The following is a 15,257-nucleotide window of genomic DNA, read 5'->3' on the forward strand; positions in this document are numbered from 1 at the left end:
CAAATATAAAATGTAAAATATATAAAATTGATCATTTTATTTCATAAGTTATTAAAGATTTTAACATTTTGTTTTGGTATTTAAATTTTTTTATTAGATAATTTTATTTAATTTGTTTAAAATATAAAAAATTTAAAATATAATATAATTTACATATATTTATTATTCAATTAATAAAAAATTAATAAAATCAATTAAATTAAATTTGATCGATTAATTGTTAAAATATATAAATTTAATTTAATTAATAAAAATAATTTAATTTAATTAATTTAATTTTAAATAATTTTATTTTAAATTAATCAAATCAACTTAATACTCTTAAATGCATATGATAATTTAAAATTTTTATTATGGAAAATTTGAAACTTGGAAAAAAAAGAAGAAAAATTATGGAAAAGAATAGAGGTGGGACCCGGAGGGGCAATTAGGAAGAGAGAGAAAACTTTAACATCAAGACAGAAAAGAAGAGTAAAAGACAGCTAGCAATGAAGGGAGATGCTCAACTACCATAATTCCTTCAATGCCCTCCTCTCTCCTCTCCTTTTTAGCCTTCGTTTCCTTCCTCTCTCACCTTTCAAACTTTCTCATTTCCCTTCTTTTCCTTTCCTGTCTCCCTCTTTTTCTTCTCTTATTCAAGGTATTGCTTCAAACCCAATTGCCTTTGCTACTACTAATTCACATCGTTCCGCTAACTTAAACAAGGATGAAGCGGTTTTCAACTTGTTTTGATCGCTAGTTAGCTGAAATTCTCATTCTTTTGGAGGTTTTTCAAATTGGGTTTTAGGAATGCTGTTGTTTTTCTCGGGATTCTCAATGAAAGTTTTTTTTTTTCTTCACATTGGGCGGGAATTATAGTTGTTTTGAGTTCAAGTTTAGCATTTTCAGTGAGTTTTTTTTTTCTTCTTGAAAAATTCAGTGTCGGCAGTGAGTAAGATATAGAATTATGGTTCAAGAAGCTTTTTTTTTTTTTTTAAATCTTTTTCATCCAGATTACTCTGTTTCGTAGCTGAGAAAGTGGAGGAAATGAGAAGGAATTGAACTGAATTCGTGAACTAAAGTTTTCATTATTTCAGTCATCTCCAATCCCAATTGTGAACTAAAAACGAACTTTTCGAAATATTTTCACTGTACTGGGTTCTCATTTTATCTTACCAATTCTCAAAATTCAATTCCATTTTCCTTTGTTTTTCTTTGGGAACAATAGAACAATGTAAAGAAAATAAGAAGCTTTCTGCTGCATTTTTATTCAATGAACTGACAGTATATTTCAGCTACCAAAGTAATTTAATTTATGTACTAACAATTACAATTTTGTTAACTTTTCTTGCAGGTTTCTCAGGAAAATTATCTCTTCTTTCCAGAAAGTTTTGCTCACTGAGTAACAGAAGGTTTGCTTCAGAGTACCTCCCAACTTTTTTTTTCTTTTTTAATTCCTCAAAATTAGCAAAAGAATTTTAAAAACAAATAATCCAATTTTGCAAAGAAACCAAATTTGAGCTGCCCTTGGACCACCTTGCACTAACTTAATCCATGTGTGAAAATTTTAATTCACTTTCCATTAAAAAACATATTTTCCTTAGAATTTTCAAAACTTCCAACTCAAAGTGACCCAAATTTGAATTTTCAATTTTCAAACATATAAATCCATTTTTTGTTTCAAAATAAATTGATTATTGCACATGTGACGGCGGAGACTTTTCGAGGAAGTGGGCTAATATGCGCCACACGGCTCAATCATTTAGCGGTGGCCGCTTTGCTTTACATATAAAAAGGGCAGACATTCACAAATTACATGCAGAAATAGTAATAAATTTACATTTTTTTGCAGGAATTTTAAATTATTAACATAAAAAACATGATTGGACCAACGGACTTCATTGATGAGATAGATTGCGGCAGCTTCTTCGACCACATAGATGATCTCCTCGACTTCCCTAACGAGGATATCGAACCTGGCTTATCAGCATCCGGATCCGCCTTCAACGCCGCCGCTTTTCCTGGCATTTGGACAGCTCATTCCGAGTCATTTCCTGCTTCTGACTCGGTTTTTTCCAACAACACCGCTCCCGACCTCTCTGCGGAACTCTCCCTACCGGTAAGTGTCGTGTTTTTTATTATTATTATTATTATTATTATAGTGATGGCGAGTTTTATTTATTAAATTGGAATTTTTTTTGGGTTTTTGGAATTTAACTCATTTTGTGGGGCCTTAGATAAAATGGGATTTTTTAATAAAAATTTAATGATTTTTATTTATTTGTTTGTGATATTGACTGTTGGCTACGTCGGTGGAAATGTGGAATCCACCCAGGAGTTTTGCATTATTTAGTGGCATAATTATTGCTTCAATTATGGGGCACGTGATTTACCATGTGATTAGTTAGACATGCTTAGGTGGCAAAAAAAAATTCAGTAATACATTGTATTATAAAAATTATTTTATTTTTTCAAAACTTCAACAATATAATAGCCACTTCGAAATTCTAATCCATCTAGGCTGAAGTTTTGAGGATTTTGAAATGCTTGATTTGGTGTAATTATGATCGATTATTGTCTAATTCATGCGTATAAACTTTTAATTCAATAATATATGTATGTATTTTTATGCTCGCTGTATAAGCAGATTCGAATTCCCCTTTTGTCAAATAAAAATTATAGTCTTATTTATGATTAACTTGTTAATTATATAGTCTTATTTATGATTACAGTTGCGTGAATAAAGCTTTGGGTAGTTTTGTTTTTGCAGTACGAAGACATTGTTCAATTGGAGTGGTTGTCAAACTTTGTTGAAGATTCTCATTGTGGAGCAAGCTTGACAATTAAGAAAGAAGAGTCCTCTTCAATCAATAAGGACTCCTCCCATCACCAATTCCAGACATCCAGCCCGGTTTCTGTTCTGGAAAGCAGCAGCTCTTGCTCAGGGGACAAAACATTGCCGCCAAGTCCTGAGACGGCTGCTCCAGGAAGGCCCGGACGTGCACGTAGCAAACGTCCCCGCCCTGCCACATTCAATCCTCGTCCGGCGATTCAGCTTGTCTCCCCTACTTCATCTGTCAATGAGAATAATGTTCCTCAGCCGTTTGTCGTCCCCAAGGTGCCTTCAGACTCTGAGAACTATGCAGAGTCTCGACTTTTGATCAAAATACCTAGGCAAGTTAATCCAGAACATAAGAAAAAAAAGAAGATCAAGTTGTCACTTTCAGCTGCTCCTGCCTATAATACTCAAAATCCATCAGGACAAGCAGTTAGGAAATGTATGCACTGTGAGATAACAAAGACACCGCAATGGAGGGCTGGACCAATGGGGCCGAAAACCCTTTGCAATGCTTGTGGCGTGCGTTACAAGTCAGGCAGGCTCTTCCCGGAGTACCGGCCTGCGGCAAGTCCAACATTTGTTCCATCTTTGCACTCCAATTCCCATAAGAAAGTGATCGAGATGAGAACCAAAAGTAGTGCAGCACCCACCACAACAATGGTCACCACCAATTCACCAGAGCTGATTCCAAATAAAACCAACCCAGCATTAGATTATATATGAGGGAGGGTGTAGAGAATTGTGAAAATTCCCTTCGTTGGGATAATCTTTCTCCTCTCTGTTTCCCTCTCTCTCTCTCTCTGTTTTTTCCCCTTGTATTATTTACTGTTATTTGATCTTTGTTCAAATTTTTTTTTTTTGTACAGGGTTGGAATGAGGGAATAGGAGCAATAGATGACCAATATTTTTAGATGGTATAGATGGATTGTAATGAGAGAATGAAGAAAAAAAAAAGGGTGGGGGGGTGCTGGGTAGAGAAAATGGCAGGTTAAGGGTTAGCAAGGTTGTAGGTTTTAGTAATGGGTAGGTCCTTAAAAGGTCATTAGTCATTGGAGTCTGTGTTAATTTTTTTTCTTTCTCTTCATGAGAATTCTTTTTGCAGTTCATTTGTTAGTAGAAACCAAATTCTGATATCAGTAATGGAATTTGATAATTTGTTATTTTCAGTTGAATTTCTCCAAAATTTCCTTCAATTCTATAATTTCCTCCATTCAAAATTTCCACTTTAATGCTGCTACATTTTTTGCTTCTTTATTTGCAATGAAACATTTAGCCCTCTCCAACTGCTGTCATGAACAGTAAAATATTGGGATATTGATATATGAAATTTTAGCAAGCTTGCTAATGGTAATTGAACAACTAGAAATTGCCATTTTGAAGGAAATATTCGACACATGGAAAAGTTGTTTAAAGTTATTAAAATAAAATGAATGGTTTTATGTCTTAAATTTCAAGCAAATGTAGGCTTGCCATAGATATCATGGTTGATGAACCAAATTGACAGGAATCCCTTATAATTTAAGTTATGAAATGTAGCAGAGAATTGAACTTTTGTTTTAAAAACGAATCCCTAAAAAACTTCAACAGCTTCTTAGCTAATTTGGTTGGATAATCAAAATCAAATGCGATCATGCGTAAGGTTGTTTAAAGCATTTGGCAATGCGTCTCAATCCTCCAAATTTGACTCAACTCTATCAACCTAGAGGGCAACTTCATTGCAGGTAATGATTAGTATTAAAAAGCCTAGGAAATATTGAAATTAAAATCATGTCAACTTTGATGAGGAATGAAAATTGTTTTTCTTATGGATTGGGATTCGATTTTCATGAATGCATTGTAAAAATAAAAATTTTTAATGTAAAAAAAATTAATATGAAAAGAAAAAATACATTTTTAAGATAATTCTAAAAAAGAATTAAACTCAAACAAAATTTTAAATCACTTAGTTTGATTATTCTAAAAGTTGAATGGACTTCCTAATCATATGGTTTGATAGGTATTGCGGGGGGCATGTTTTAAGTAATGCTTTGATTGTGGCAACAAAATTTCAATAGGGACATTGATGGGACAATATACCACCAAGCGAGAATTGTGTCAACATCTTGTCAATTCTATCACCTACCGGAAAAATTGCCTCAACAACCTGAAGATTTCTTCCATCATTCATCAAACTAATCTAGGCTGGGATTGTGTGGAGAGAAGATCAACGTATGTGAGTCGACTAAAACCTAAATAAATAAAAGATTTAATAGAGGGTTTCTATTAAGTTGATTAGGATTATGGGGATAATCATATAAAATTTGATTTAATTTTTTTAGATATTATATAATATGATAAAATTTTAAAATTTAATCTAAATTTGAATTGATCTCTCATATAATTTGATTCAAATCAAATCAAATTTTATTATTTTGATTTATTGATTTTTAAATTTTATTTTTTTATTTTTTATATGTTATTTTAATATAAAATTTTCATATATTTAAATAAATTTTGATAAAAAAATTATTAATTTTATTTTATAAAAATTTTAAAAATATATAAATTAATAAAAATTATAATTCAATTTGGTTCCATTTTTTTCCAAATTTTATTTCTTAATAAAAAATTTGATTTAAATTTAATATATGTTTAATATTCAAACTTAAAGTGAAAGAAATAAAAAAATCAATCTAAATCAGATCAAGCACTATAATTTTCAATCAATTTTTTATTTTTTAAAATTTGTTCTCACTCCTGAGTAGGATGGTAAATTGCTGAACTCAATTCTCTCGCTTTATGTAAATAAAAAAAATTAAAAAAAAAAAAAAAGAGAGGAGGAAAGCCATTCTTGTTTAAAGTTCAAGTCTAAGCCCAATCTTGGCTACCTAGTTAAATTTCATAATTGTGATTTTCAAACAGGGTATGTGATCCTGTGTTATAAATGGAGATTTTTACTGAGTTGAATTCCAAACAAGGTTAAAAACAAAATTATATGCAGCTTAAAGGCAAAGGCAAGATTCAAGTAACCTTTTTTCATGTAGTTTTAGGAAATCAGATCAACTTTTGTCCATTCATTAGATAGCAATATAAGCTCAATAGTCTCAAATCCTGACTTACAAAATGAGCAAACAGGACACAATTTCACCTTTTTCTTCCATAAGTTTGTGGTTAGTTGCCGCTGCATCATGACAGGATCTCTGAAGAAAGTTCCTTATCTAAGTCGGGACTGACAATTTCCAAATGACCTTCCTCCACCATATTCGAAGATGAGCGATTTTTTTAAGTTTAAAATAAAGAGAGGCTTCTCTATTCTAACATCCGAGTAGATTGGAGATTTCAGAAAAAAAAAAATTTATATTAGATTTATAAATCATTTATAAAAAAAAATTACTAATAACCAAAATTGAATCTAACTCTTATAATTAAAATATTCAATCATTACCAACTCAAAATCTTTCTTGGCTCTAACAGAAACTGCTTCGTATTATTATTTTTAATAAATATAAGGAGAAACTATTGGGTTTTGGACTTTGTCCAGGTTACATTTTGAGTACTCGCATTGTTTACTCTCATAGCCCAAAATTGAGTCCAAGAATTGATGATTGTGTTGGCAAATTTGGACCAAAACTCAAGATCCAAGCTAAGTTTGAGTCTAATAAATCAAATAGGCTCTATCCCAAGTTCACAAAAACTGAAAAATCTTAGTTTTGGAAAAACCCTATGACAATTGGGTCAATCCGCCCCAAGCTTGTTAAAGCTTACTTCTTAAAGAACCGCTCTCTAACCGGTCATTCTCATTAGTTGATGTCTCCAATTGAAATGGCAATGAAAATTAAAAGTTGACTACATTGATTCAAGGGAATTTAAGAAAAGGGTAAAGCCAACAGGCACGGCCGCCACCCGCGCCTTGGCTGCAGCATTCACGTTGGACACGTGTTGTAATGGTTTGGGATTGAAATTAGAATTCAATTAATGCAACGCCACCATAAAATTTCAATAATTGATATTTTTTCCCTCTCAAAAGAACATTTTAAAACATATTTTTATGCACAACAAAAAATTTATCTATATATTTTTATTTTAATAATTAGGATTATTAACTAATTGATGATGAAATGTTTTAATTCCGTAAGTAGATTTAAACGATTGCAAGTATTTATTATTTATTTAATACTTAAATTATATTTTTAAAATTAATGGGCACTTCTTAATAATTTTTTTAATACCAAAAAGGCAAAATTCTGGATCCAAATCCTTAACTAATTAAAAACTGAAGGGCAGTTTCAATTCCAGATATAAAAGCATGACAATGATAAATATGCAATAAACATTATGTTTAGAAGGTAAAAAAAAAAAAAAATACTAAGAGAACTTCATTATCAAACTCTTTCATATATCTTTAAACTTTCATTGCACATTTATTGTGATTAATGAAATGTATATTTCATTTATTGTGGCAAAGAAAATTAGAACACTGCTGGTCACATTAGTGTTGGGTTGGCCCAGGAACAGAGGGACAAAAGTGTTTTTTCCTCAAAATGTTTTTGTGGTTCTAGTGAAAATTTTTAGGATGAGTCTCTTGTTGATGTACTCCTTTCTTCTTCTTCTTCTTCTTCTTTTTTTTCCCCAACTTGTTGACGTCCTTATAGGCATTTGGGACCATAATATTAAATTCAAAAACAATGTCACTCCATAATTTTTTATAAATAAAAAATATATTTCTTCTGTCTCAAGTTAAAAGATTTAATTTTTTGCATGTTCTTTAGAGAGGAAAATTTTGCTTAAATATTTTTCACATTAAATTTTGAAAATTTAATATTAAAATTTAAGGATTTTTTATTGCAAATAAGTAAGAAACACATAACCCTATTTTGAGATGAGGTACTGAAAGGAAAACCTAAAAATTAATTAGAATTGGAAGGTAAAATAATAAAGATATGTATAATGAGTATTCAACTAAGCAATACTTTTTAGGGGATTTACTAAAAAGGTTGGTGGTGGAGCACCTTGGCAAACATTAATTTTTCTGAGGCCAAAACACCATGGTTGAGCATTTGCATTTTAAGGTTCTCTTTATCATTGTGATAAGAAAGACTCTCCCCATTTCTACAGTTTGGTTTTATGATTCGTCCAATCATAAAAAAGTTAAAAACGCAATTTTAATGTGATGTGAACTCCACCCATCGCGCTGATAGAAAAAACCTTAAGGAGGCCAGACCTTGGCAGTTGGGACTTGCCTCTTTTAGAGGGCAAACCATTTAAATTCGAAATGGAAAATGTCATTTTCATCCAAATAAAAAAAAATGTCATGGAATAAAATATTAAAAATCATTATACTTTGCCTTAGGGGAGTAATTGCAAAGTAAGAATGTCAATTGATAAAATATGTGATAAGCAAATTATTTTTTATCTTCATCTTTTATTTTTTATATTATTTTTGTTTTTGTATATATGGCTTTAAAAAAATAAAAAAAATATTTTTTATTTTTATCTTATTATTTAAATAATTTTTTAAAATATAAATATATTAGTTCTAATAAGTCTAAAATAAATTTACATTATTAAATATATATATAAAGTACAAAAATAAAATTGATGTTATATTACTCATTTCTATATTCGTATTTGATAAAAAATTTAAAATCATATTTATCCTCAAAATTTAATGCTATCTCCATCTCTATTAGAAAAATAAAATCAAAATTTTCATCAAATTTTAATAAGATTGACATCCTTAAATTCAAAAATCCATATAAAATTACTTTTTATTTGAATGATTTAGTCTTAATATATTTCCACTACAAAAATAAAATAATTTAATTGTCTTTATAGTAGTATAATTTTATTTTCATGTGATGGATGTACGGCGACAAATTTCGATGGTTAAAATTTAAAACATTAATTTGGAATTTTCAAAATTCCAAATTAAGAGAATTAGGTTAAATTTTAATAATTTGATCAACTTTCATAAAATAAAGATTTTTTTATTGAAACATAATTATATAATTATATTTAAAAATTATATGTTCAATTAGATTTAAAATTTAAATTTTAACACTTGTAATATTTTTATTTTTTATATTATAATTTTTATATATAAAAAATAAAAATATGATTTTTGAACTAAAAACCCTTTTAATGAATTTTTTATATATAAATTTAATTATTTTTATATTTATTTTATATTTTTTACCATAAGATTTTTTTTTGTAACTACAAATTTATGAAAATTTAATTAATTTTTAAATTATTTTTTATTACATTATATTTTAATTCAAGTTCGTGTTAAAATATATTTAATTTAATTATATATTAATTGCGAATTGAAAATAAAATACCAGTATTTTCATTCAAGTCCTCTTTTTTTTTTTTTTTTTGGTTTGATTTGTCCTTTTGCTTGTTACAGCCTTGCAGCAGACAAGCTTAAATGCACAATGTAATATAAAAGGTACCGACAAAACTTGGGCTTTTAAGATTTCTGCCTCCAACCTATAAGAAACGACAGAGATTCGGACATGGGCCCAGCACGTTTGGGCCCCACGCGTCTTATCATCACTCCCCATCTCTGACGAGAATCTCACAGTACCTTTTGTGGGTCCAATCAAAGAAAGAAATTTAACTTCATCTCACCATCATCCGCCACGTAAAAAATTCTAACGTTTATTTTTGTCGTTATGCTGTCACACTTGCGTGGCCGGTTAAGTTAACGGGACCGGCTGTGACAGGGACTGCTAATTGGAAGTGTTTGTCAGTTACAAACAGTGATGAACGTCTACGATTAAATCAAGGCCCTAAAAAGACAAATTTACAAAAGGAAAAGAAAATTATTTTTACTAGTAGTAATTTTCAGGATAGTAAATGCAGATAAAATAATAACCCAACATATGGTCACTAATTATTTATTAAATATAATTATTTGAAGTAATTGAATTAAAATTTAAATTTAATTAAAAATTATTTGATAAAGCTCAATTTTTCCAAAACTAAAGTTAGAATTTTTTTAGATGCAAATTTTAAGAATATTGAACTTAAGATCTTACAGTCAAGATTCAACCTTGGTCACCATTTAACCAAGGCTTTATTTTGTAAATAAAGTAGAACATAAGTGTTGTATATATATTTATTTTTTATTTATTTTGTTACCATGTGAGCTAATTAATAAAAAGCACGAAATTGTTTTAAAATCAAAATTAGTGATGAAATTCTTAGATCAAATATCCTAAAATAATTAATGAATTTAGATAGAGAAGTTTGGTGCATACATCTTTTTCCACTTTCTTAGGAATGATTGGAACAAAACAAACACTCCATGGCAAGTTGGGTTTCAAATCATCACATACGTTGTTTTTTAAGTTTAATTTTTTAAATATTTCTGATCACATAATCCAATCAATGCATGACGAAAATAGTTAATAATAATATAGCCTTTATTTATCAAAAAAATTAAATAACTTTAACTGCCTAAAAAGAGTAATTTTCTTTCTTTGTTTTATGACCTAACTTAGTTTTTTATTTAATTTGTGTCCTTTGATTAGCTAATTAAATAAGTAAACACGTGTAAAAATATGAATTCATGCAAATTTATGTAATAATGAACTTATAAATTCATCATGATAAAAAGCCCGCGTAGAAAAACTTCATTGATTAAAATAATTTTACCTTCAAAATAAATTAAAAAAAAACATGTTCCCTGTCTTTGATAATTAAAAGTTAAGATTTAAATTTAAAAATCTTATAATTTAAATATTTTATATATTCCAATATCCAATAAAATTTCATATGTATATAAAAAGAATTATCTCCAATTAGTGAAAGGAAATTGATGTGAATTTCCATGGCTAGAAAATTGTCTTCAAATGAAAATAGAAACTATTGATTGCAATGAACACAGGTATATTTGTCAGAATCTAAATTGGAATTATCAAAGGCCCACTTCAAGGAAGACAACCAGAAGCCAATCCTTTTGGTGATAGGATTGGCATACGGCGATATATTTGTGGTGTTTTAATTTGTATAAAAATTATATATCATAATTTATTTTGATATAAAAATATAAAATATATTTTTTAAATTTTGTAAAATTTATATAATTTTTATTAAAATTTTAAATTATAATATTTTTATATTTTTTAATATTATATTATTATATTATATTTTAAATTGTTAAGCAAAATAAAAAGAAATAAGCCCACCAATTTTTTCTACATAATTCTTATTAGTGAAAAATCTCACCTAGATTGAAGAAAGTGGGTCACTTAATAATAATTAATTGATGGTGTTATGATATATAAATCTGTGAATTTATCGTTAGTTATAGATTAAAGAAATTATAATCAATCTTTTTTATTTAGGTTGAGTCTCAAAATTGACTTAGATATTTTTAAATAGTAGATTTTAGTCCATGAAATTATATTTCAGATTTAAGAGTACGATTACGTGCAAAGAAAATTATAGCACTCTCACAGTGTCCATCCAAAAGATGAAACCAATTTGATTTTAAATTATCCAAGCCTTAACCATATTTATGATTTACCAAAATATTTAATATTAAAAATTAATCTTAAAATTACTTTAATAGTTTGGTAATAATTTAAGATAATTCTTTCACCTCCAGAGTATTCATGAAAACTAGTGTCTTACTTTGAAGAGGCTCCATCGTTGGATTTATTTAAATTTTAGTTAAAGAAATAATCAATAAAATCTTTCAATAAATTGGTAAGATTAACTTTGATACAGGTCTCTCAATAATTTAGTTAGAATTTATTATAAGATTTTTTTTAGAAAATATATTAAATCTTTCAATAGTTTAATAATATTTAATTTAACATGTCAATTCTCTAATAGTTTAATAGGATAAAAATACAAAATATTTTATTAACAATAAATTTTTTTAAAATTAATTTATGAAGCTCTCTAATCTATTGGTAAGGTTTTTTCTATTTATTATATATATATATTTTAAATAAATAAAATTATAAGGGTTTTTAATATATTGGTAAAACCTTATTTTAAAAAAAATGATTATCTTCTAATATGTTGGTAAAGCTTTATTATTTTTATTTTGTTATATAAAAATATTTTTTAAAAAAAGAATACCAAAAACAATAGATAAATAAATAAATGAATGAATAAGTAAATAAAATAACATATAAAGAGAAGCAAAATTACCTATAGTTGACTTGGCTTGGCGGTTGAAAAAGACGATTATAGACACAAATCAACTGAAGCAGCTTTGAATTCGACTTCCAGTACAACTCAGCTTAGTGCAGCAGACGGGGGAACAGGTCAAAATCAGGTTACGCTGTAGGTCAGGTCTAGAAAGCTAAACCCAAAAATCCTTATAATGCAAAACTTTATAGAAATTCAAACCCAAAAACACCAAATTTCAATTCTAAAAAAATCTAAACAAATCAAACCCTTAACCTAAAATCTCTTGGTTGGTAAACAAATTTATCTTTTTTCTCTCTATAATTTTTTTGTGAACTTTTTCACCCCATTTTCTTTTTTTTAAAAGTTTCTGTATATATATTTTTTGAATGATCTTTCTCTTAATGTGTGATTTCTGTTTATTTATAGAGATCGAATCCCTTTAATTTTGAAAAATAAATCAAATTGATTATGATTTTATTGCGATTTTGTGATTTGATTTTAAGTTTCCCTTTTTACAAGATTTGCATGAATAAATCGTTTTTTGATTTCTCTTTTTTTTTTTTTTTTACTTTTTTTTTGAAAACAAGTAAAATTAAATTAAATCAAATTAAAAATGAAAAAATTTTCTATTGGGCTCGAAGCTTCATTTTTTTATTTCAGAAAAATCTTGGACAAAATAGGGTGTTTACAATTGCCCATTTTTGGATAGTTTCTGTGAAACGAAAATTACATAAAGATAAAAGACATTTATTTTGTTCAGGTTTGAAAAATCAAATTGAAATTCAAATTTAAAATGATTCAGATGAAGTCAAATTTGAATGTGAAAATGACTGAACTGAATCAAAATCAAAAGTGAATAAGATATGCCAAAATGAAGATGACTGAAACTGAGTTACGAATCCAAAAAAATGATCTGGACCAAGTCGAGATTAACAACAAATGACCAGGGTTGAACTGTAAGTCAAAACAATAAAATGATTTGGATGAGCAGAGATAAAAAAATGAGTGACTGGGGTCGAATCATGAGTAAGAAAAGTAAAATGATTTAGATCGAATCGAGATAAAAAATGAGTGACTGTGATTGAACTGTTGGTCTAAAAAATAAAATGATATGGATCGAGCCAAGATAAAAAATGAATAACTGGGATTGAATCGCAGGTCAGAAAAATAAAAATGTTCTAGATCGAGCCGAGATAAAAAAATGAGTAACTGGGGTTGAATCGCGAGTTAAAAAAGTAAAATGATATTGATCGAGCCAAGATCTAAAATGAACGATGAAGATTAAATCACGAGTCATAAAGATAAAAATAATATGGGCTGAACTGAGTAAAAAAAAGAGTGACTAGGAATGAATTGTGGGTCAAAAAAATAAAATTCAAAATTTTTAACATGAAATCTAAAGATTCACAATTTAAAATTTCAAAGATTTGCAAGGTTCTATAACAGAAGTTGAAAGATTCCAATACTGTAAGTTTTGCAAAAAATTCTCAAATATTTCAAACTCACAAAAATTCAAGATTCACAAAGGTTTGCAAGAATTTTAAGTTTCGCAAGAGTTTTAGGTTTGTAAGAATTTTCATCATTGTAAAGATTCGTAAATTGTATTTAAATATTCACATTCAAAAGATTAAAAGTTTCATATAAACAAATTCATGGATTAAGATAAAAAATTTTAAAGCTCACCTCTAAAATTCAAAAGTTCTTATTTAAAAATTTTAGAGATTCACATTTAGAAGTCAAAGATTTTTATTTGAAAAACTTAGAGATTTCCATAAAAAATTTCAAAATTCACCTGCAAAAACTTTAATATTTCCTAGCAAAAAATTCAAAGATTCTCATCCGAAAAATTTCAAGATTTCATATCCAAAATTTCAGAGATTCTCATTTAAAAAATTTTGGGATTCACATTCAAAAAGTTCCTTATAGAACTTTAGAAGTTTGAAAATTTTTTCTTGTCCAAAAATGAAAGATTTTCTTCATTCAAGGAATCAAAGTCAAATATTTTCTCCCAACGAAAACAAATGTCATGCTAATAATGCAAATGCCTCATAAATGCAACAATTCAAATTCTCACTAAATGATGCAAATGCAAATGTCATACAATAATTCAAATGTGCTCAACATGCATGCCCCAATCATGATGCCAATGCAATTATCATGGATTTAACATAATGCATGTAATGCAGATGTTACTAAATTAATGTAATAAAATTACAATTATGGTAACAAGGTTCTCAAGACTCTATCATCTCATATATTCCTTCTCAACTTCTCAACATTAACGATATTAGAATACATCCTATCTTTTGATCCATGTTATTTTCTTCATCTGGTCCCAACTCACAGGTTATGTTGACCAACCCATTAGTGTATTCATCATTGAGTCATTTTATTTGTCTTCTTCAAATCACCTCTTTAGTTTTCTTTCACTTTTTTCATCTTAAATTTTTTTCAAAAGAATGAAAAATCTTTATGAACATTATTATTCATTTATTTACCATCATTTTAGTTCATGACCAATATGATACATTTCTTTGATTCATTCAGGGGATGTACATTTGATAAAGAATAAAAAAAATGGGTCTATATTATAAAAAAGAAATATAGTCAATAACAAATCAAAGGTTAACAAAGGCAAAATACCGTGACTATTCAAATGGGGATATCAACATCCAAAATAATGATTGTTTAGACAATTTTGAACTCCAACTCAAAATTTTCTTTTAAAAACACATTCCATCAATATCTTCAATCTTTAAGTTAATCATTCTCACTCTTGAGACCTGTAAATGAAGTTATTTTTTTAACTTTTCATCTTTATTTAAATCATCCTTTTGAGTTTTTAGTTTAAGTCTTTTTTTTTTCTTTTTTTTTTGCTTTGTTTTTCTCATTTATTATTAGTTTTTTAGCATACCCTTTTCTCATATTTTCTTTTCATTTCTTTTTTCTTTGATTAATGATACTTTGATCAAAATCCTAAACAATCCAATGGCAAATGATGCCTTAGTTCAATTCATGATTCTCTAATTCAAGTATTCACATTCGATCAAAATAAACTTTTAAGGGATGTAATGTAGGCTAGGGTAAATGGATATGAAAGAAATGTATAAAATATGCCCAAGTTGTATTTGAAGCGTTATCAAACCAAGAATCATTTCTTCATATAGAGCACTTTGATATTTTGCCCAATCAATTTTTTTTCTCTTATTTTTTTTTTCATCATTTTTTAAGAAAAATTTGAGCACAATAGTATTTTACCCCTGAAATCACTAAAGATAAATTAGCTTTTCAAACTTTAACCCCAATA

General features: G+C 28.0%; 1 protein-coding gene across 2 annotated transcripts; it reads left to right on the forward strand.

Annotated features, from left to right (window-relative positions):
* Window positions 1-559: 559 nt before the first annotated feature.
* Window positions 560-3,984, forward strand: LOC111295502 (GATA transcription factor 8-like). Of its 2 annotated transcripts, XM_022889009.2 has the most exons (4): window positions 560-640; window positions 1,334-1,391; window positions 1,832-2,098; window positions 2,750-3,984. In XM_022889009.2, exons 3-4 carry the CDS (start codon window positions 1,859-1,861, stop codon window positions 3,539-3,541), a joined length of 1,032 nt encoding a protein of 343 aa, XP_022744744.1. In that variant the 5' UTR covers window positions 560-640; window positions 1,334-1,391; window positions 1,832-1,858; the 3' UTR covers window positions 3,542-3,984. The 2 variants fall into 2 exon arrangements, with proteins under 2 accessions (XP_022744744.1, XP_022744745.1); XM_022889010.2 differs by lacking the exon at window positions 560-640 and having other exon boundaries at window positions 1,270-1,391.
* The last annotated feature ends 11,273 nt before the right edge of the window (window positions 3,985-15,257 follow it).

The sequence above is a fragment of the Durio zibethinus genome, chromosome 14 (assembly GCF_047325235.1).
Source record: "Durio zibethinus cultivar Kanyao isolate XHJ-2024 chromosome 14, ASM4732523v1, whole genome shotgun sequence".
Classification (NCBI taxonomy): Eukaryota; Viridiplantae; Streptophyta; class Magnoliopsida; order Malvales; family Malvaceae; genus Durio; species Durio zibethinus.

Coding starts and splice junctions, on each gene's coding strand:
- LOC111295502 (XM_022889009.2), top strand. CDS start 1,859: ATGATTGGACCAACGGACTTCATTGATGAGATAGATTGCGGCAGCTTC. Junction 2,099..2,749: donor CTGCGGAACTCTCCCTACCG/GTAAGTGTCGTG, acceptor TTGTTTTTGCAG/TACGAAGACATTGTTCAATT.